General features: G+C 51.7%; 1 protein-coding gene across 2 annotated transcripts; it reads right to left on the reverse strand.

The window, feature by feature from the left end:
* Nucleotides 1-284: 284 nt before the first annotated feature.
* Nucleotides 285-21,371, reverse strand: LOC116953648 (tropomodulin-1-like). Of its 2 annotated transcripts, none has more exons than XM_032974038.2 (10): nt 21,222-21,371; nt 9,499-9,645; nt 8,522-8,678; nt 6,799-6,915; nt 6,103-6,186; nt 5,436-5,566; nt 4,464-4,571; nt 4,082-4,225; nt 3,770-3,914; nt 285-3,299 (listed from the first exon to the last, which is right to left on the reverse strand). In XM_032974038.2, exons 1-10 carry the CDS (start codon nt 21,354-21,356, stop codon nt 3,274-3,276), a joined length of 1,194 nt encoding a protein of 397 aa, XP_032829929.2. In that variant the 5' UTR covers nt 21,357-21,371; the 3' UTR covers nt 285-3,273. The 2 variants fall into 2 exon arrangements, with proteins under 2 accessions (XP_032829929.2, XP_032829930.1); XM_032974039.2 differs by lacking the exon at nt 21,222-21,371 and adding an exon at nt 18,631-18,987.
* Nucleotides 21,372-23,235: the final 1,864 nt, after the last annotated feature.

The following is a 23,235-nucleotide window of genomic DNA, read 5'->3' on the forward strand; positions in this document are numbered from 1 at the left end:
GACCAGTCCTGGGCCTCCCCCTAGGTCGACTCAGCATTAAATGAGTACCTGGTAGTGCAAACATCGGCACTGGGGGAGATAAAGACGGCCGGGCGTGGTACCATTCTGTCGACTCGCGAACAGCACTTGCCCAAACAGCCTGTTAAAGGCTACACGGGGGATCTTTGGTTGTTGTGTACTATCATCCCCCCCCCCCCCCATGTAAGCAGAACACTCCTGCAAACGAGGCTCGTGGCCTCGGTCCAAATCGTTCTGCAACCGAATGAACACTTCACAGTCCGTGCTCACGATGATCGATACTTTATTTGTTTATTATAGCACAGGTGGCTCACGCACGACTTCACGAATGAGGCTGCAATGAACGAATGAGAGGCTTGTGTATTGAGAGTCACGTGAAGGACCACTTTTCAATTGTCCAGACTCCCATGCCAGGGTACACCGTATACCAGGGGTCGATGTAACGGGCGGGGTGGCTATGTGGTGGCTAACACAGGGCAGGTAGCGCTGTACTTTTATGCTCCCATGCAAACCCCCAACCCGCATTGACCAGCGCGGTGAAGTATGGTCAAATGATAAAACCCCCTCCCCAATAATTCGTCAGATGGCGGCGTGGGGTGGCCCTTCATCCAGCAGTGGATTGACGGGGCTCTTTACGTCATGGGCGGAGGGTGAGTTCCTACCCCGCCCCTCCCCCGCAGAGGGGGGCGGAGGGATTGAGAGGGGGGGTCCGGCTGCATAGCTCAGGAATGTGGTGACGTCACCGGAATGAGTTTGTGTGACGTCACCCGGATTCTTGCTGGAGCCGTGAACTTCCCCCAAGCAAAAATAAAGAGCCACGGTTCATTGCACCCCCCCCCCCACACACACGTGGGGTGGGGGGCCTGGTCACCAACGCCCTGCGGTTAAGTATGGGTAGACCCAGACACGTATATTGGGAGCGCGGAGTGGGGGGGGGGGGGCGTCAGACCTTGGGCTGTTTAAAAAAAAGGGAGGGGGAGACCCACACCTAGGGGCTATAATCTAGGGGGGCTCGCTTCACTTCCACGGGGGTGGGGGGGGTCTTATCTATGGGAGAAGCCCTCGACACCCAAGAATCATACCTGGGAACCCGCCTACCTTTTAGGGGGACCTAAAATGCCCAGGGGCCCAGCATAAGTGGGGGGGGGGGGTGAATCACACCAAAGGGACCCCCTCGCTCTGGGGTCCCACGCGTGTCAAGTTGGCGGCTGCACCGTTACACGCGGGGTGGGGGGGGGGCGAGGGGGGTGGGGGGCGATGTCACGAGGCACCCCCCCCACTTCTACCCACCTGCGCTTTAATGCATGGACACTTGCGTTTCCTAGTTTGCTGAATTCTCCAGTTCTCTCTCTCGCGCTCAAAACACGACGGGGGCGGGGGGGGGGGGGTGCCGGCCGCCTACATCATCGTCGGGGACTAACGAGGTAGAGGCGACGAGGTCCTCTGGGCTCGCCTTGTCAAGCCGCCGAGATCGCACGCACACAAGAATCGGGCGCTGGCGGAGCAGGAGGATCTCGCGATAGCAGAGGAAGAGGAGCTGTCGTATTCTCTGGGTTCACACGACGCACGCCATTCCCCCTGCATTTCAAAGCAAAGCTTGGGGGTGGTGCGACTTAATCCGAGAGCTGGGTGCGTGGCCAGATTTGGACGCGCGGTGAGCAGTGCCACAGCAGCTAGCGGCGCTTAAAACCTGGGAGACCCCCCCCCCTCCCAGTTCCGATTACCGCTCGCATGACCCAATGACGATGACTGTGAAAATCTGAACCGATTACGGGCCTCCCCTAGGTCGACTCAGCCTCAAATGAGTAGCTGGTGCGGTGTGTAAACCATCAACACTGGGGAGGCGGTCGGGCACAGCGCTGGCAACCCCCACCCACCTCGTGCCGGCCTTCAAAAAGTGCCCGCCAACGGTACTTTCCACCAAAAGTCTGCTTTGTCTTTGTCGGCCTCTGGAGAATATGGTACAGTACTTGTAAGTAGGATTGCCTCGAGTGGTGTCGCATTACCGTCAATATTCCTAGGAAGGTGACAATAACCGCGAGCGTTGATGTTTCGAGGGAAGACCGACAGATTTTGTTTTGCCAGCTCTGCGGCGGCTGCCTCTCTTTCTCTCCACGAGCGACAACGCGATCTGGGCGGAAAACCGGGACGAGGTGGTGACCCTTCGGCTACTCGTCCTCGACCCCGACCTCGTTAATATGGCGGCGGCGACGGCGTCCGCACGTCGTTTGCAGGGCGACGCGGCGATGTATGGCAGAGGACGGCGAAACTCTCACGTAAACACAAAAACCCACCCCGAGAATGAAAAACGCGATAAAGATGAACCCTAGCAAAACGATACAAAACATGCAACCGCCGGCCTCGTCGGCAACAAAATATCAAAACGATGACGATGGCGACAACGGTGACGGTTACACCACTACCGCCACGTGGAGAAGCCTGGCGCAGGCCCCGACACGTGCAACAAGGTGCTGCTGCTCTCATCCGGCGAGGATAATAATGGGAAATCCACGGAAGCGCCTTTTTTTAGGTTCCAAAGGTCGGGAAAAAAAGGGATCACGATTTCTTGGAGCGAAAAATTGGGAGCTTCCTCGGATTTCTAACCGCCGCGGGAATTGTACGTGGGAATGTAATGGAAACATAGCCGGGGTAGAGAGCTGCCACGGATTTCTATCTGGAAAACCTGGAGCACGGTTGGATTGGACCGAAGTGAGGACCATCCGTGGAATTGTCCCCAGGTTTGATAGCTGGTCAGGAATGTTCGCGTTGTAAACCAATGATGATGACGATGATGGTTATGATGATGGTTATGATGAAATGATTTAACCATCGCACCACGATGGTAATGGTTGTAATTTCGGTCGAATTGTTATCACTTCGAATGTCGTGGAAGATTAATCAATCACGGGAGGCCGGGGGAGGGGGGGGGCATGGGTGGAGGAAGTTGGTGGGGGGCGGAAGGAGAGCTGTCACGTCCCAATCGTCATCGCGTCAATTGGTCCCCGTCCAGGCGAGGCTGGGGTCACGAGGTCACATGACCTCGACTATGCCGACTCCAGTGCGGGTGGCACCAAGGGCGAGGGTGGCGGCGGGTGGGGTGGTGGTAGTGCTGGCAGGTGGGTGAGCGTGGAGGAGAAGAGGGGATACCAGCTGGGGAGGCCCAAGACAATGGACCTGGAGGAGATGGGACCTGGGCTGGCGGTGTTGGCCCAGGGTGGCCGTGGCCCAGCTGTCCTCTCCGTGGATGGCCGCGTCTCACCCCTCCAGCCTCTTCTGTCGAACTGCAGGCGAGACGCAGAGCGACACGTAAACGCAAAGATTCCCCGTGCAGCCATCAACAGACTTGTACGTGACGAGCGCCTACAAAAGCCAGCATGGGGCACGAGTGGGTGGGTGGCCACCAGCACCACACCCTGCTGCTGATGTTTTATACACACCGCACCAAGTACTCATTTAAAGGTGGAGTTGACCTCATGGAGGCCCAGAACCAGTTTAGATATTTTGCCACTTATTGGTCGTGAGCGGGAATCGAACTCGGGTCGCTGGGTTTGTAGAGCAGCGCGCTAACTACTGCGCCACCACCCCTCACGACAAAAAAATGCGTGCGCGTTCGTGGGTGTGTGGGCGAGTGTGGTGTGTGTGTGTATGCAAGCGAGTGCGTGCGTGTGCGATGCGTGTGCGATGCGTGTGCGATGCGTGTGCGATGCGTGTGCGATGCGTGTGCGATGCGTGTGCCGCCAGCGTCCCGCACTCAGGTCGTTGTTGCGGGTGACTGCGTCTGCTGCCCGCGTGCGGGGCCCCTGCTGCAGGAAGTGGTATCCCAGCTTCAGCAGCGTCGTCTTCTCCTCCACCAGGCGAGCCAATTCCATCTCCACGTGGTTCCCCAGCTGCTGCCTCTGTAACATCACCGCCAACATCATCACTATCACCGCAATCATCATCAACAATACGAGCATCAACATCTTTACATCAACCACCAGCGGCCTCTGTAACATCCCCCACATCGCCACCACTACCCCCATTCCCTGTCACCCCACGCCCCCCTGCCCTCCCCGCGCCCCACCTGGTTGTCGATCTTGAGCTCGCTGAGCGAGTCGTTATCGTGCATCGCCTCCACCATGGCTAGGATGCCGCTGCCCGTGATGAAGTTGGTCTCCACGTTGAGGCTGCGCAGCCCGCGGTTTTCCCGTAGCATGTCCGCCAGTGCCTGGGCAAGGTGGGGGGCACGGGGGAGTTGGCGGGGACAGGAGTCAAGAGGATCGCGAAGATGCCAAGGAGAGGAGACGGGAGACGATGAGAGGGCAGACCAACCAGGAGATCACGTGACCCGAGGTGCCCCGTGTGAGGAGGTGTGGAGGGGAAGACGTGCGTAGCGCAGAGATGTGTAGCAGCGAGGAGGTGTGGAGCGTTGAGGAGGTGAGGAGCGGTGAGGCGGTGGGCCTCACCAGGGCGACGGGGTCGTTGCTGCGCGTGGCCGCGAGGCTGAACGACGTGACATGGGTGTTCCTCTTCAGCGCCTCCGCGTACTCCTTCAGCGTTGGGATCGGGATGCTCTGTGGGGTCGAGCGGTCAGATTCAACCCCCCCAAGTCGCCCTTGAGGTCACCATCAAGTCACCACCGAGTCACCATCAAGTCACCATCGAGTCACCTCTGAGTGACCTCTGAGTGACCTCTGAGTGACCTCTGAGTGACCTCTGAGTGACCTCTGAGTGACCTCTGAGTGACCTCTGAGTTCGCTTCAAGTATTCCCAGGGCATTCTTGTTTCAGATTCACCCATAAAGGCCCTCAGTCACACCAAATCACCCTCCAGTCATGCTGCGAAGACACCGAGTTACTCATCGTGACTCTGAATTGTTCCAGGTCTCCCTTTGAGGATGAGGTGAAGTTTTGTGGGGAGCCCTGTTATGGTGGGGGGAGGGCCTTGTTATGGTGGGGGGAGGGCCCTGTTATGGTGGGGGGAGGGCCCTGTTATGGTGGGGGGAGGGCCCTGTTATGGTGGTGGGGAAGGGCCCTGTTATGGTGGGGGGAGGGCCCTGTTATGGTGGGGGGAGGGCCCTGTTATGGTGGTGGGGAAGGGCCCTGTTATGGTGGGGGGAGGGCCCTGTTATGGTGGGGGAAGGGCCCTGTTATGGTGGGGGAAGGGCCCTGTTATGGTGGGGGAAGGGCCCTGTTATGGTGGGGGGAGGGCCCTGTTATGGTGGGGGGAGGGCCCTGTTATGGTGGGGGGAGGGCCCTGTTATGCTGGGGGGAGGGCCCTGCCTGTTATGGTGGGGGGAGGGCCCTGTTATGCTGGGGGGAGGGCCCTGTTATGCTGGGGGGAGGGCCCTGTTATGCTGGGGGGAGGGCCCTGTTATGCTGGGGGGAGGGCCCTGTTATTGTGGGGGGAGGGCCCTGTTATGCTCGGGGGCCGCTTGCCTTGATGTTGTTGAGGTTGACCTCCTGGAGGCGGGGGTCGTTGTCACGGATACGCTGCAGCGTTGCCTCCACGTCCGTGGGGTTGGGGGGCTCTTCGGGCATGGGGCGCATGGGTTCGGCGCGCACCACACCTGTGCACGCACACACGCGTACACACACACACACGTGTACGCGCACACACACACACGTGTACGCATACACACACACGTGTACGCATACACACACACACACGTGTACGTACACACACACACGTGTACGCACGCACACACACGTGTACGCACGCACACACGCACACGTGTACACACACGTGTACACACACGTGTACGCACACACACGTGTACGCACACACACACGTGTACGCACACACACACACACACGTGTACGCACACACGTACAAAACCAACCGCATGCGCACACAAACACGTAAGTACATAAACAAAAAAACTGTTGCATTCATGCAAAAAATGTATGTCTCAGTCGCTCAAAATGGCTTGCGTCGCATCTAAATCCCAACACATTTTAAGAGAGCACCCCCAGCGACAGCTGTCCCTGTGCGACACAATGTGACTCAGCAGCACCCTGGCCCTGCGTACAGGCCGCGAGGATGATGGTGAGGGCGCGACGGCGATGAGCGTGATGATGGCGGCAATGTGTGACTGCAACTCACTGCCGATGCCGTCCGCGTGGCTCGTGCCCTTGTGGGCGCTGTAGTACTGCGGGGTGCTCACCAGGGTGTGCATGCCCAGGATGGCTGTGGGTGAGGTAGGAGTCACAGGGGTACACGAGGGTCATTAGGGCAATGAGTCACAGGGCAGTGTAGGGGTCAGAATGGCTGTCGTGCACACAGGGTTAATGCATGCATGGTATTAGTGTGTGTGTGTGTACACGCATGTGTACGTACAGCCGTCGTCAGGGTGTGCGCGGTGCGACACGTTGGGGTGTGTGTGTGACGTGTCGGGGTGTGTGGCGTGTGACGTGTTGTGGGTGTGTGGGTGTGTGGCGTGTGACGTGTTGTGGGTGTGCGTGTGACGTGTCGGGGTGTGTGCGTGTGACGTGTTGTGGGTATGCGTGTGACGTGTCGGGGTGTGTGCGTGTGACGTGTTGTGTGTGTGTTTGGCGTGTGACGTGTTGTGGGTGTGCGTGTGACGTGTTGTGGGTGTGTGGGTGTGACGTGTTGTGGGTGTGCGTGTGACGTGTTGTGGGTGTGCGTGTGACGTGTTGTGTGTGTGTTTGGCGTGTGACGTGTCGGGGTGTGTGCGTGTGACGTGTCGGGGTGTGTGCGTGTGACGTGTTGTGGGTGTGCGTGTGACGTGTCGGGGTGTGTGCGTGTGTGGCGTGTGCGACATGTTGGGGTGCCGCTGACCAGCGATGTCGCACAGCTCCACATCCGTGGCTCCGGTCAGAGCCTCCTCCAGCTCGGGGTCCAGTGCCATTTTTTCCTCCACCGGCATTGGTTTCACCTTCGGGACAAACTCCTTACCTGTGCACAGGTGAGTGCCAGGTGGGGGTGGGGGGGAATTGGAGAAGGGGGGGTGCGGGGGTGGCAGGGGTCAAAGTGCAAAGCGCCTCCAGATACTCGCCCACTGATGTACGTGGACCTTGTCCGATTGTCCGTCATTCCGTGTGGTGATGAGCGAGGCCATTTACTCCGGGGAAAGCCCTGGAGGCTTTCTCACGGGGTTCCTGGTGAGGTTACGCAGTATTGGGTGGGGGGGGTGCGACGTTTTTGCTGCCGTGCGTAGGGGCATCACCATTCCTGGGCCTCCCCTAGGTCGACTCGGCCTCAAACGAGGCGCTCTCACACCCTCGCCCGATTACGCCGACAGAGAAGGCGGCACAGCACGTGGACTGACGCCATCTGTGTGGGTTCCCTCCGGATGCTCCGGTTTCCTCCTACTTGTATCATAATAATAATAATAATAAACGGTCATCTTTACTTAGCCGAAACACATCTTCTAATAAAAACCCAATATAGCAGGACGCTCCTGTTCAGGCCAGCATGGCACAACACAGGAGGAGGGGATGGGTGGACAGCACCACGGCCAGCCGCCTTTGTCTCCCCATTGCCGATGTTTACTTCACACGGCCGCCGCCACCACCAGGTGCTCATTTAAGGCCAAGTTGACACAAACAGGGAGACGGACGCACAGACACGCACCTTCGCGTCGGCACACAGACACGCGGGCACAAGTCGACGCACACGCATGCACACACAGACACGCGGGCACAAGTCGACGCACACGCATGCACACACAGACACGCGGGCACAAGTCGACGCACACGCATGCACACACAGACACGCGGGCACAAGTCGACGCACACGCATGCACACACAGACACGTGGGCACAAGTCGACGCACACGCATGCACACACAGACACGCGCGCATGCTCGGCACGCGCTTTACGTTCCGCGTCGCTGCTCCCGGCTCCGCGATTTATCACCGAGGGAGAATCATCGCCTCTGAGCAGCCCCAGCCTCCCGCGATCGTAACCGTAACTCACGGGGACGCCCTCTCGCCTCCCCCGTGCCTTTCCCGACGACAGGCATCGGGTCAATTACGCTAGCGACTCCATTTGTTGTAATCATCTTGCAACCACATCGTGAAGTTTGCATGCAGTGACACCACTTGGTTGTGATTGTCATTATAATTAAGCCCAGGCCCACACCTCTTCCCCCTCCTCCCCCTCCTCCCCCTCCTCCACTCCCTCTCCCCCTCCTCCTCCTCTCCCTCTCCCCCCTCCTCCTACTCCTCTCCCCCCCTCCTCCTCTCCCCCCTCCTCCTCCTCCTCCTCTCCCCTCCTCCTCTCCCCCCTCCTCCTACTCCTCTCCCCCCTCCTCCTACTCCTCTCCCCCCTCCTCCTACTCCTCTCCCCCCTCCTCCTACTCCTCTCCCCCCTCCTCCTACTCCTCTCCCCCCTCCTCCTACTCCTCTCCCCCCTCCTCCTACTCCTCTCCCCCCTCCTCCTACTCTTCTCCCCCCTCCTCCTACTCCTCTCCCCCCTCCTCCTACTCCTCTCCCCCCTCCTCCTCCTCCTCCTCTCCCCCCCTCCTCCTCCTCTCCCAGCTCTCCCCTCCTCCCCTCACCCTTCTTCTCGCCGGTGAAGGGCACCAGGTCCTCGCGGTCACGGTGCTCCCGCGCTTGCGTCTCCAGGAAGCGCAGGAGCTCCTCGCGGTTGAACGGCGCCGCCGGCGCCTTTGTCGTCTGGTCCTTCTGTCGGAACGCGGCGGGGAGCAGCGCGTTCTGTGGAGAGGGAGCAGAGGAGAGGGAGGAGGAGGTGAGGGAGGGGAGGGAAGCGAGGGAGGAGAGGGAGGATAGGAAGAGGAGATGGACAGAAGGAGAGGAATGCGAGGGAGGAGAGAACTATAAATTATTTTTTATTTTATTTTACCAGGTAAGGCCCACTAAGCTACATATTTATTTTTCAGAAGCGACCTGGCCACAAATAATAGTTCAACGAAGTGGCTTATCATGTGGAAATGTACAGCAGCCAAATAGTCTAAATGCACGTTTCTGGAAGAGGGAGGAGAGGGAGAAAATGAAGGAGAGGGAGGCGAGGGAGACAATGGAGACGAGAGGGAGGACGAGGGGAAGAGAGGGAGGTAACAAGCAAATGTTCCGCCCTCCGATTGTTGGTGGGGTTTATGGGTAATAACGATGAGACCGAGTTGCAGCGTTAGACGGAGCCACCCTCCTCCATGTCAGTGGCGTCTCTGAGAACGCTCCACACGCGATAAGCGACTGGCATCTCATCTCAGCGCATTTCAAAGGAGCACCCCCAGTGGCAGATGACCCTGTGCTGCACTATGCGACTCAGCACCTGGCCTGCAAGCGGTCATTAGTCAGCCAATAGGGGGCGATGATAGCTGCGGTGGTTAATTCTAATTTTTTGGCAAATTTGGATCATGATGCTGGCACACAATGGCCTAGCCATTTCAATTTAAGTCAGGAGATCTTTAACTACTTTAGTGCGGATCCATGTCCTCCTGCAGATCCTCTCTCCCCGTGCCTCTCTCCCCGTGTCTCATGTCTGGGTCCCCGACGTCTCTCCCCGACGTCTCACGTCCGGGTCCATGTCCTGCAGATCCTCCGCCAGCTGCTTGAGCTCGTCCGCCGAGAGTCCGCTGAGCAGCGACTCCGCGTCAACATCCTGGCCTCGGCCCGGCACCGTCCTGTGAGTAGCCATCCTGTCAACCTCCCACAATGCAACCTGCGGGTGACGATGGGAGGGCGGCACGTGGGGGTCACTTTAGTAGATGCAGAGTGATGACGAGATCACGGATCACCGGGCGGCGGTGATGTCGTGGTATTTAAGAGCCGGCACGCCAAGTTGGTTAACCCGATGCACCGAGCAGAGGCTTTAACGCGCCAGCTTCTCCGCGCTCCATCACTCGGGGTCCCCTTCACAACAGTGGTGGCCGCCCTCCCCCCGACACGCTGCCTCTCGAAGACGGGAAACCCCGAACGAGCCACACTTATCCAGCAGTGGGCTGACACTGCTGGGAGGGGCGGCCGGGAGGGGGAGTGGGGGGCAACATCCCAGGCTCAGCTGCGTCATGGGTTCAACCCGGCCCACGGCTTGAGGCCTGTTTGTAATTAACAGCCCCGGCCTGGGGGGGTGCTGGGGAGGGGGGGACGTGTGAACACAAAGTTTTGGGCGCAGTGCCACGCAGCTCGCCGCACAGAGGCGCCGTCCAGTCCGATGCAGAACCCTCGTCTCCACCGAGACAGTACCCTTGTCCTATCCGATACACAACCCTCATCCCAAACAAAACTCCCGTCTCATCTCATACAGAACCCTCATCTTGTCCAATACAGAACCCAAGTTTCATCCGATACAGAACCCTCATCCTCTCCGCTGCAGGACCTGACCTGGCCGTGCAGGGTCACACCTCATCACACCTTTGTCACACGTGTGTGCTCGCATTACAGTATTGATGAGGAGCACTATCTCTCTCTCGCTCTCACTTTCTCGCTCCGTTCCTCTTCAGATCTCCCACGCTCTCCCTCGAGCAGAGCGGACAGTGTTCCACCCTATGGTCATCGCGAATTAACTCAAGATCCATGCACACACGCGCTGCGGTCCAGCTCCCTGCAGCCAATCACACGGCTAAGGGAACTCGACTCCAGAGCCTCGACTCGGCTCCCAGAGCCTCGTCTCGGCTCCCAGAGCCTCGACTCGGCTCCCAGAGCCTCGACTCGGCTCCCTGAGCCTCGACTCGGCTCCCAGAGCCTCGACTCGGCTCCCTGAGCCTCGACTCGGCTCCCTGAGCCTCGACTCGGCTCCCAGAGCCTCGACTCGGCTCCCAGAGCCTCGGCTCCCAGAGCCTCGACTCGGCTCCCAGAGCCTCGACTCGGCTCCCATCAATGGACCTCGCTGTTTCCTCCCTTCCAGTCTCCCCCATCGACCCCTCCTCACCCCCCCCCCCTCACCCCCGTGATCCCTGTTCCTCCCATCCGGTTAATTTCCCGTCCAGAGGCCTCGCTTCCCACGTCGGCTTTTCTCCTCCATGCTGCCTGGGGCAGTGGTGTCCAGAATGCACAAGGGCATGGATGGAATGCCCTAAGAGTGTAGCAATGCCCTGTTAAATATACCAATTGCCTGGCATGTGTACCAATGGATTTGCACTTCTAAAAGTGGTCTAGAACATGTATCAATACCCGGACACATGCACCATTGCCCTGGCATTTGTATCAAAGGCCTTACACACGCACTCGTGTCCCATTTCTTGACTCTCAAACACACAACTCATTATTCATAATCATTAATTCACACAGTTGTAATTGCACAACCTCTCCCACTGTAAATACACACACACTTTTATACAAAAGACAAATATCCCCCGTATAGCCTTAACAGGCTGTTGGGGCAAGTTACAACACACAGACAGCCCTTGTGCAAGTAGCTTATATGGCTCAATGCAGTGTGTGTGCACGCGTGGGGCTGTTAACAAGCCACACACACACTTATTTTATAAATTACTTATTTCTCCATAAAGTGGTCCTGCTGCATTGGTTTTCTTTATTTTAAGACGTTTTCAGCCAATCGATGACGACTCGTGTTTACTATTACACGTGGGAGACAAACCGGAGCAACTGGAGAAGACCCACACGTGCGCAAGGGTGCAACGCTCTATCCCGCCCCCCTCCCCACCCCCCGTACAGATGGGAACAGTTGGCGATTAGTCCACTTGCTGTACTGCCTTCTGGGCAGCCAGGGTTGTGCCTCCTCATCGACGCCCACGGGAAGGAAGTTTCACAACATCCGTGTGTGATCCACCAACCCTCGCTGCTGCCTCCATAGTGCCGGATTATACATAGCCACCACCACCGCCCGGCTAACACGCAAAATACACACACACACATTTCTCACGCAGTGCACACTACTCACAGTACACGCACACACATTTACAGCATGCACATACTACTCATAGCATACTCACAGTACACACTACTCAGTACACGCACACATTTACAACATGCACACACTACTTAGTACACACACAGTTACCGTACTCACACAGTACACAGTTACACAGAATATGACACAATACTCATCAGAGCGCACATGACACAATACTCATCAGAGCGCACATACTCACAGCACACACCACAGCGCACACCACAGTACACACCACAGTACACACCACAGCACACTCACAGCACACACCACAGTACACACCACAGTACACACACCACAGTACACACACACAGCACACACCACAGCACACAAAGCACAGTACACACACCACAGCACACACACCACACACACACACCACAGCGCACACCACAGTACACACCACAGTACACACCACAGCACACTCACAGCACACTCACAGCACACACCACAGTACACACACAGCACACACCACAGTACACACCACAGTACACACACCACAGTACACACACCACTGCACACACACCACAGCACACACAATGGAGTGACGTGTCTGTGGAGACCACTCCACTCTTTGTGTTGAACTTCAGACAAAGGGGAATTAGGCCCCGGGACATCGTCTGACAGGCTCCGTCTCTCTCGACCCCGACCTGCTACGTGTAGGAGACTCGAGACACTACACACTGCACAGTACTAACACACTACACAGTACTAACACACTACACAGTACTAACACACTACACAGTACTAACACACTGCACAGTACTAACACACTGCACAGTACTAACACACTACACAGTACTAACACACTACACAGTACTAACACACTGCACAGTACTAACACACTACACTAACACACTACACAGTACTAACACACTGCACAGTACTAACACACTACACAGTACTAACACACTACACAGTACTAACACACTGCACAGTACTAACACACTACACTAACACACTACACAGTACTAACACACTGCACAGTACTAACACACTACACAGTACTAACACACTACACTAACACACTACACAGTACTAACACACTGCACAGTACTAACACACTACACAGTACTAACACACTACACAGTACTAACACACTACACAGTACTAACACACTACTAACACACTACACAGTACTAACACACTACACAGTACTAACACACTACACAGTACTAACACACTACACAGTACTAACACACTACACAGTACTAACACACTACACAGTACTAACACACTACACAGTACTAACACCATACACTAACACACTACACTAACACACTACACTAACATACTACACTAACACACTACACAGTACTAACACACTGCACAGTACTAACACACTGCACAGTACTAACACACTACACAGTACTAACACGCTGCACAGTACTGACACGCTACACAGTACTAACATACTACACTAACACACTACACAGTACTAACACGCTGCACAGTACTAACACACTACACAGTACTAACACACTACACAGTACTAACAGACTACACAGTACTAACACACTGCACAGTACTAACACACTACACAGTACTAACACACTACACAGTACTAACACACTACACAGTACTAACACACTACACAGTACTAACACCACCACGTGGGCACCATGTAGAGTACTAACACGGTACAAGAGTATAACGCAGTACATGATACACTAGCTTATGTATAGGTACACACTGAACTAACACACCACACTAACACACCATATCGAGAGTTCTAACACACTACAGCGCATGACTACACTCGCTTAGGTATGGGCACACACACTAATACACTGTACGTGTAATAACACTCTACACTGACTGTGTACAACACTGAACACTAACACACTCCACTAACACACTTAGTGTAGGTACACTACACTAACACACACGGTACTAACACACTTAGTGTAGGTACACTACACTAACACACAGTACTAACACACTTAGTGTAGGTACATTACACTAACACACACAGTACTAACACACAGTGTAGGTACACTACACTAACACACGGTACTAACACACTTAGTGTAGGTACACTACACTAACACACACAGTACTAACACACTTAGTGTAGGTACATTACACTAACACACACAGTACTAACACACAGTGTAGGTACACTACACTAACACACGGTACTAACACACTTAGTGTAGGTACACTACACTAACACACAGTACTAACACACTTAGTGTAGGTACACTACACTAACACACAGTACTAACACACAGTGTAGGTACACTACACTAACACACAGTACTAACACTTAGTGTAGGTACACTACACTAACACACACAGTACTAACACACTTAGTGTAGGTACATTACACTAACACACACAGTACTAACACACTTAGTGTAGGTACACTACACTAACACACGGTACTAACACACTTAGTGTAGGTACACTACACTAACACACACAGTACTAACACACTTAGTGTAGGTACATTACACTAACACACACAGTACTAACACACTTAGTGTAGGTACATTACACTAACACACACGGTACTAACACACTTAGTGTAGGTACACTACACTAACACACACAGTACTAACACACTTAGTGTAGATACACTACACTAACACACACAGTACTAACACACTTAGTGTAGGTACACTACACTAACACACACAGTACACACTCAGTGTAGGTACACTACACTAACACACACAGTACTAACACACTTAGTGTAGGTACACTACACTAACACACAGAGTACACACTTAGTGTAGGTACACTACACTAACACACAGTACTAACACTTAGTGTAGTTACACTACACTAACACACACAGTACTAACACACTTAGTGTAGGTACATTACACTAACACACACAGTACTAACACACTTAGTGTAGGTACACTACACTAACACACGGTACTAACACACTTAGTGCAGGTACACTACACTAACACACACAGTACTAACACACTTAGTGTAGGTACATTACACTAACACACACAGTACTAACACACTTAGTGTAGGTACATTACACTAACACACACAGTACTAACACACAGTGTAGGTACACTACACTACCACACACAGTACTAAAACACTTAGTGTAGGTACACTACACTAACACACACAGTATTAACACACTTAGTGTAGGTACACTACACTAACACACACAGTACTAACACTTAGTGTAGGTACACTACACTAACACACACAGTACTAACACACTTAGTGTAGGTACACTACACTAAGTGTGTCAGTATACCAAGTGTGTTAGTATACTGTTAGTATACCAAGTGTGTTAGTATACTGTTAGTATACAAAGTGTGTTAGCATACTAAGTGTGTTAGTATACTGTGTGTTAGTACACTAAGTGTGTTCGTATAGTGGCCCAATATACGAGCACTCAGTATTTGAACAACACACACACCACGCACTGTACTCTAATAGACACGCTGTACCAACACACTGTACTAACACGTGCGACACTCACACTCTACTGTAATAAACACACTATACTAACACATAGCACTCACACTCTACTGTAATAAACACACTATACTAACACATAACCACAGTCTACTGTAATAAACACACTATACTAACACATAGCACACACACAGTCTACTGTAATAAACACACTATACTAACACATAGCACACACAGTGTACTGTAATAAACACACTATACTAACGCATAGCACACACAAACAGTCTATTGCAATAAAGACACTATACTAACACATAGCACACACACAGTCTACTGTAATAAAGACACTATACTAACACATAGCACACACACACAGTCTACTGTAATAAACACACTATACTAACACATAGCACACACAGTCTACTGTAATAAACACACTATACTAACACATAGCACACACACAGTCTACTGTAATAAACACACTATACTAACACATAGCACACACAGTCTACTGTAATAAACACACTATACTAACACATAGCACACACACACAGTCTACTGCAATAAACACACTATACTAACACATAGCACACACAAACTCTACTGCAATAAACACACTATACTAACACATAGCACACACACACAGTCTACTGTAATAAACACACTATACTAACACATAGCACACACACAGTCTACTGTAATAAACACACTATACTAACACATAGCACACACACAATCTACTGTAATAAACACTATACTAACACATAGCACACACACAGTCTACTGTAATAAACCACTATACTAACACATAGCACACACACAGTCTACTGTAATAAAGACACTATACTAACACATAGCACATACAGTCTACTGTAATAAACACACTATACTAACACATAGCACACACACAGTCTACTGTAATAAACACACTATACTAACACATAGCACACACACAGTCTACTGTAATAAAGACACTATACTAACACATAGCATACACACAGTCTACTGTAATAAACATACTATACTAACACATAGCACACACAGTCTACTGTAATAAACACACTATACTAACACATAGCACACACAGTCTACTGTAATAAAGACACTATACTAACACATAGCACACACACAGTCTACTGTAATACACATACTATACTAACACATAGCACACACACAGTCTACTGTAATAAACACACTATACTAACACATAGCACACACACAGTCTACTGTAATAAACACACTATACTAACACATAGCACACACAGTCTACTGTAATAAACACACTATACTAACACATAGCACACACACAGTCTATAGTAATAAAGACACTATACTAACACATAGCACACACACAGTCTACTGTAATAAACACACTATACTAACACATAGCACACACACAGTCTACTGTAATAAACACACTATACTAACACATAGCACACACACCGTCTACTGTAATAAACACACTATACTAACACATAGCACACACAGTCTACTGTAATAAACACACTATACTAACACATAGCACACACACAGTCTACTGTAATAAAGACACTATACTAACACATAGCACACACAGTCTACTGTAATAAACATACTATACTAACACATAGCACACACACAGTCTACTGTAATAAACACACTATACTAACACATAGCAAATACACAGTCTACTGTAATAAACACACTATACTAACACATAGCACACACAGTCTACTGTAATAAACACACTATACTAACACATAGCACACACACAGTCTACTGTAATAAAGACACTATACTAACACATAGCACACACACAGTCTACTGTAATAAACACACTATACTAACACATAGCACACACACAGTCTACTGTAATAAACATACTATACTAACACATAGCACACACACAGTCTACTGTAATAAACACACTATACTAACACATAGCACACACACAGTCTACTGTAATAAACACACTATACTAACACATAGCACACACAGTCTACTGTATAAACACACTATACTAACACATAGCAAACACACAGTCTACTGTAATAAACACACTATACTAACACATAGCACACACACAGTCTACTGTAATAAACACACTATACTAACACATAGCACACACACAGTCTACTGTAATAAACACACTATACTAACACATAGCACACACACAGTCTACTGTAATAAACACACTATACTAACACATAGCACACACACAATCTACTGTAATACACACACTATACTAACACGTAGCACACACAGTCTACTGTAATAAACACACTATACTAACACATAGCACACACACAGTCTACTGTAATAAACACACTATACTAACACATAGCACACACACAATCTACTGTAATACACACACTATACTAACACGTAGCACACACAGTCTACTGTAATAAACACACTATACTAACACATAGCACACACACAGTCTACTGTAATAAACACACTATACTAACACATAGCACACACACAATCTACTGTAATACACACACTATACTAACACGTAGCACACACAGTCTACTGTAATAAACACACTATACTAACACATAGCACACACACAGTCTACTGTAATAAACACACTATACTAACACATAGCACACACACAATTTACTGTAATACACACACTATACTAACACGTAGCACACACAGTCTACTGTAATAAACACACTATACTAACACATAGCACACACAGTCTACTGTAATAAACACACTATACTAACACATAGCACACACAGTCTACTGTAATAAAGACACTATACTAACACATAGCACACACACACAGTCTACTGTAATAAACACACTATACTAACACATAGCACACACACACAGTCTACTGTAATAAAGACACTATACTAGCACATAGCACACACACAGTCTACTGTAATAAACACACTATACTAACACATAGCACACACACACAGTCTACTGTAATAAAGACACTATATTAACACATAGCACACACAGTCTACTGTAATAAACACACTATACTAACACATAGCAAACACACAGTCTACTGTAATCAAGACACTATACTAACACATAGCACACACAGTCTACTGTAATAAAGACACTATACTAATACATAGCACACACACACACGGTACTAATAATGTAGCAGGCACTAACAACACAAGTCCCAAGGAGCTTTGGACGCGGGGCCGCCCATTGCGAAACCCGCGAGGTGCCCGGAGCCGAACCCCGTGGCACTGAACCCCCCGCGGGGTCCCCGAGACCCCCCGCGGGGTCCCCGAGACACCCCGCGGGGTCCCCGAGACACCCCCGCGGGGTCCCCGAGACTCCCCCGCGGGGTCCCCGAGACACCCCCGCGGGGTCCCCGAGACACCCCCGCGGGGTCCCCGAGACACCCCCGCGGGGTCCCCGAGACTCCCCGGGGGCCCCGGCACCAACCAGGGGGTGGTGGTGGCGGCGGCGTCCTGACGAGAAGTCCCCCGAGCGAATCCCGCAGGGAGCCAAGGGGGTGATGATGGTGGTGGTGAGCAGTGGTGATGGTGACGAGTGGTGATGATGGTGGTGATGGTGGTGAGGAGTGGTGATGATGGTGGTGAGTGGTGATGGTGGTGGTGAGGAGTGGTGATGATGGTGGTGAGGAGTGGTGGTGATGATGGTGATGATGGTGGTGGTGAGGAGTGGTGGTGAGTGGTGGTGATGATGGTGGTGAGGAGGAGTGGTGAGGAGTGGTGGTGAGTGGTGGTGATGATGGGGGTGAGGAGTGGTGAGGAGTGAGACGGAGCAGCGCAGTGTAGACTCCGGGACTCGCCCTCGCCTCTCACAATGGGGGGAGGGGGGAGGGGGGGGCCGCGCCTTCCGCATTCCTCGCTCACGGCGCTCATCAGCATTCGTGGCCACGGCGGCGTGATGGGGGTGTGATGATGGTGATGTGATGATGGTGATGTGATGATGGTGATGATGATGGGGGTGTGATGATGGTGATGATGGTGATGTGATGATGGTGATGTGATGATGGTGATGATGTTGGTGTGATGAGGGTGATGATGGGGGTGTGATGAGGGTGATGATGGGGGTGTGATGATGGTGATGATGGGGGTGTGATGATGGTGATGATGGGGGTGTGATGATGGTGATGATGGGGGGTGTGATGATGGTGATGATGATGGGGGGTGTGATGATGGTGATGATGGGGGTGTGATGATGGTGATGTGATGATGGGGGTGTGATGATGAGGGTGATGGGGGTGTGATGATGGGGGTGTGATGATGGTGATGATGGGGGTGTGATGATGGTGATGATGGTGATGATGGGGGTGTGATGATGGGGGGTGTGATGATGGTGATGATGGGGGGTGTGATGATGGTGATGATGATGGGGGGTGTGATGGTGATGATGGGGGTGTGATGATGGTGATGATGGGGGTGTGATGAGGGTGATGATGGGGGTGTGATGATGGTGATGATGGGGGTGTGATGATGGTGATGATGGGGTGTGATGATGGTGATGATGGGGGTGTGATGATGGTGATGATGGTGGGGGGTGTGATGATGGTGATGATGGTGATGTGATGATGGGGGTGTGATGATGAGGGTGATGGGGGTGTGATGATGGGGGTGTGATGATGGTGATGATGGTGATGATGGGGGTGTGATGATGGGGGGTGTGATGATGGTGATGATGGGGGGTGTGATGATGGTGATGATGGGGGGGTGTGATGATGATGGGGGTGTGATGATGGTGATGATGGGGGGTGTGATGATGATGGTGATGATGGGGGTGTGATGATGAGGGTGATGGGGTGTGATGTTGGTGATGATGATGGGGGTGTGATGATGAGGGTGATGGGGGTGATGGGGGTGTGATGATGGTGATGATGGTGATGATGGGGGGTGTGATGATGGTGATGATGGGGGGTGTGATGATGGAGTGATGATGGGGGTGTGATGATGGTGATGTGGGGTGTGATGATGGTGATGATGGTGATGATGGGGGGTGTGATGGTGATGATAATGGGGGTTTGATGATGGGTTGTGCAATGATGGTGATGATGATGGTGATGATGGTGATGGGGGTGTGATGTTGGTGATGATGATGGGGGTGTGATGATGGTGATGGATCCCATGGGTTGTGCAATGATGGTGATGATGATGGGGGGTGTGATGATGGTGATAGGGTGATGGTCGTGTGATGCGGGTGTGATAATGGTGATGTGATGATGGGCGTGGTGTGATCGTCATCATGGTGATGCAGCAGTCGTGATGGTGGTGATGATGGTGTGCTGATGGTGATGGGGTGGTAATGATCATGCGGGATAATTTTTATGATGGGGTAATAATGGGGATGGGGTGCTGATGATGGTGAGTATGAGATGGGGGTGGTGTGATAATGATGGTAATTGATATTGCCACGATTGTCATGGCAGTGATGGTGGTGGTGATGATGATGGGACTATTGATTATGATGGAGGGAGCTGTGATAACGATGATGATGATGGGAGGGTGGAGGTGTGATGGTGGTGATAATGGGGATGTGGGTGTTGGTGGTGGTGACAACGTTAGCATGCCGATGTTGGTGGTAGTGATAATGGCCTGACATACACTGTGACATGTCAATACAGTATATACTGTATGTACAATATACATTGTACATACAGTGTATACTGTAGCACCACGACCATCATTATCGATGATTAATTGTGATTGATCTCAGGCTGTGACGGCTCATGCACAATCATCCGGACGCAGCTGCCCTTACTGATGTTGCCCTTTATGCTGATGCTGCTGATGGTTATGATGATGTTGCTGATGGTTATGATGATGCTGCTGATGGTTATGATGATGTTGCTGATGGTTATGATGATGTTGCTGATGGTTATGATGATGCTAATGGGCTCTTGCTGTTGCTGCTGATAACGCGACGTTGGTGGTGATGTTGATGTTGAACTAATTATGATGATGAGTTGTAGCTGATGGTAATAACAATAATGATGAGCTTATTATAATGGTGGTGGTTGTGATGTCGTCTCGTACCCAGCGAGGAGGCAATCGATCCGGGCGCGGCTCCGTGCAGTGCCGTTTCTCTCTCCTTTCACTCTCTCTTAACTCTCCCTTCCTCTCTCTTCCTCTCCTTTCACTCTCTCTAACTCTCTCCTTCTCCCTCTTCATTCTCTCTTCACTCTCCCTTCACTCTCCTTACACTCTCTCTTCACTCTCTCTTAACTCTCCCTTCCTCTCTCTTCCTCTCCCTTCACTCTCTCTTAACTCTCCTTCCTCTCTCTTCATTCTCTCTTCACTCTCCCTTCACTCTCCTTACACTCTCTCTTCACTCTCTCTTAACTCTCCCTTCCTCTCTCTTCCTCTCCCTTCACTCTCTCTTAACTCTCTCTTCACTCTCCCTTCCTCTCTCTTCACTCTCCCTTCCTCTCTCTTCACCCTCTCTTAACTCTCCCTTCCTCTCTCTTCCTCTCCCTTCACTCTCTCTTAACTCTCTCTTCACTCTCCCTTCCTCTCTCTTCACTCTCCTTTCACTCTCTCTTAACTCTCTCTTCCTCTCCCTTCCTCTCTCTTCACTCTCCTTCCTCTCTCTTCACTCTCTCTTCACTCTCCCTTCCTCTCCCTTCACTCTCTCTTCGCTCTCTCTTCACTCTCCCTTCCTCTCCCTTCACTCTCCCTTCACTCTCTCTTCACTCTCCTTTCACTCTCCCTTCACTCTCTCTTCACTCTCTCTTCACTCTCCCTTCCTCTCCCTTCACTCTCTCTTCACTCTCTCTTCGCTCTCTCTTCACTCTCCCTTCCTCTCCCTTCACTCTCTCTCTTCACTCTCTCTTCACTCTGCCTTCACTCTCCCTTCACTCTCTCTTCACTCTCTCTTCACTCTCCCTTCACTCTCTCTTCACTCTCCCTTCACTCTCTCTTCACTCTCTCTTCACTCTCCCTTCACTCTCTCTCGCTTCTCTCACTCTCTCTTCACTCTCTCTTCACTCCTCTTCACTCTCCCTTCACTCCTCTCCCTTCACTCTCCTTCACTCTCCCTTCACTCTCCCTTCACTCTCTCTTCACTCTCTCTTCACTCTCCCTTCACTCTCTCTCCTCTCTTCACTCTCTCTTCACTCTCTCTTCACTCTCTCTTCACTCTCTCTTTCACTCTTCTCCTTCACTCTCTCTTCACTCTCTCTTCACTCTCTCTTCACTCTCCCTTCACTCTCTCTTCACTCTCCTTCCTCTCCCTTCACTCTCTCACTCCCTTCACTCTCCCTTCACTCTCCCTTCACTCCTCTCCTTCACTCTCCCTTCACTCTCTCTTCATTCTCCCTTCACTCTCCCTTCACTCTCCCTTCACTCTCCCTTCACTCTCTCTTCACTCTCTCTTCACTCTCCCTTCACTCTCTCTTCACTCTCTCTTCACTCTCTCTTCACTCTCTATTCACTCTCTCTTCACTCTCCCTTCACTCTCTCTTCACTCTCTCTTCACTCTCCCCTTCACCTCTCCTTCACTCTCTCTTCACTCTCCCTTCACTCTCTCTTCACTCTCCCTTCACTCTCTCCTTCACTCTCCTCTTCACTCTCCCTTCACTCCCCTTCACTCTCCCTTCACTCTCTCTTCACTCTCTCTTCACTCTCCCTTCACTCTCCCTTCACTCTCCCTTCACTCTCTCTTCACTCTCTCTTCACTCTCCTTCACTCTCCCTTCACTCTCTCTTCACTCTCTCTTCACTCTCCCTTCACTCTCCCTTCACTCTCCTTCACTCTCTCCTTCACTCTCCCTTCACTCTCTCTTCACTCTCTCTTCACTCTCCCTTCACTCTCTCTTCACTCTCTCTTCACTCTCCCTTCACTCTCTCTTCACTCTCTCTTCACTCTCTCTTCACTCTCCCTTCACTCTCCTTCACTCTCCTTCACTCTCCCTTCACTCTCTCTTCACTCTCCCTTCACTCTCCTTCACTCTCCTTCACTCTCCCTTCACTCTCTCTTCACTCTCCCTTCACTCTCTCCTTCACTCTCTCTTCACTCTCCCTTCACTCTTCACTCCCTTCACTCTCTCTTC

This window comes from Petromyzon marinus, chromosome 52, assembly GCF_048934315.1.
Source record: "Petromyzon marinus isolate PM22_M1 ecotype Great Lakes invasive population chromosome 52, UKy_Petmar_22M1.pri1.0, whole genome shotgun sequence".
NCBI lineage: Eukaryota > Metazoa > Chordata > Hyperoartia > Petromyzontiformes > Petromyzontidae > Petromyzon > Petromyzon marinus.

What these genes read in the sequence shown, in the direction of transcription:
- LOC116953648 (XM_032974038.2), bottom strand. Translation starts at nt 21,356, where the DNA reads ATGAAGAGGGAGAAGGAGAGAGTTAGAGAGAGTGAAAGGAGAGGAAGA. An exon ending in TGCAGGACATGGACCCGGAC is followed by an intron (nt 8,679 to 9,498) that starts GTGAGACGTCGG and finishes CCCTCTCCACAG; the next exon opens with AACGCGCTGCTCCCCGCCGC. An exon ending in AGCTCAAGATCGACAACCAG is followed by an intron (nt 3,915 to 4,081) that starts GTGGGGCGCGGG and finishes GTGATGTTACAG; the next exon opens with AGGCAGCAGCTGGGGAACCA.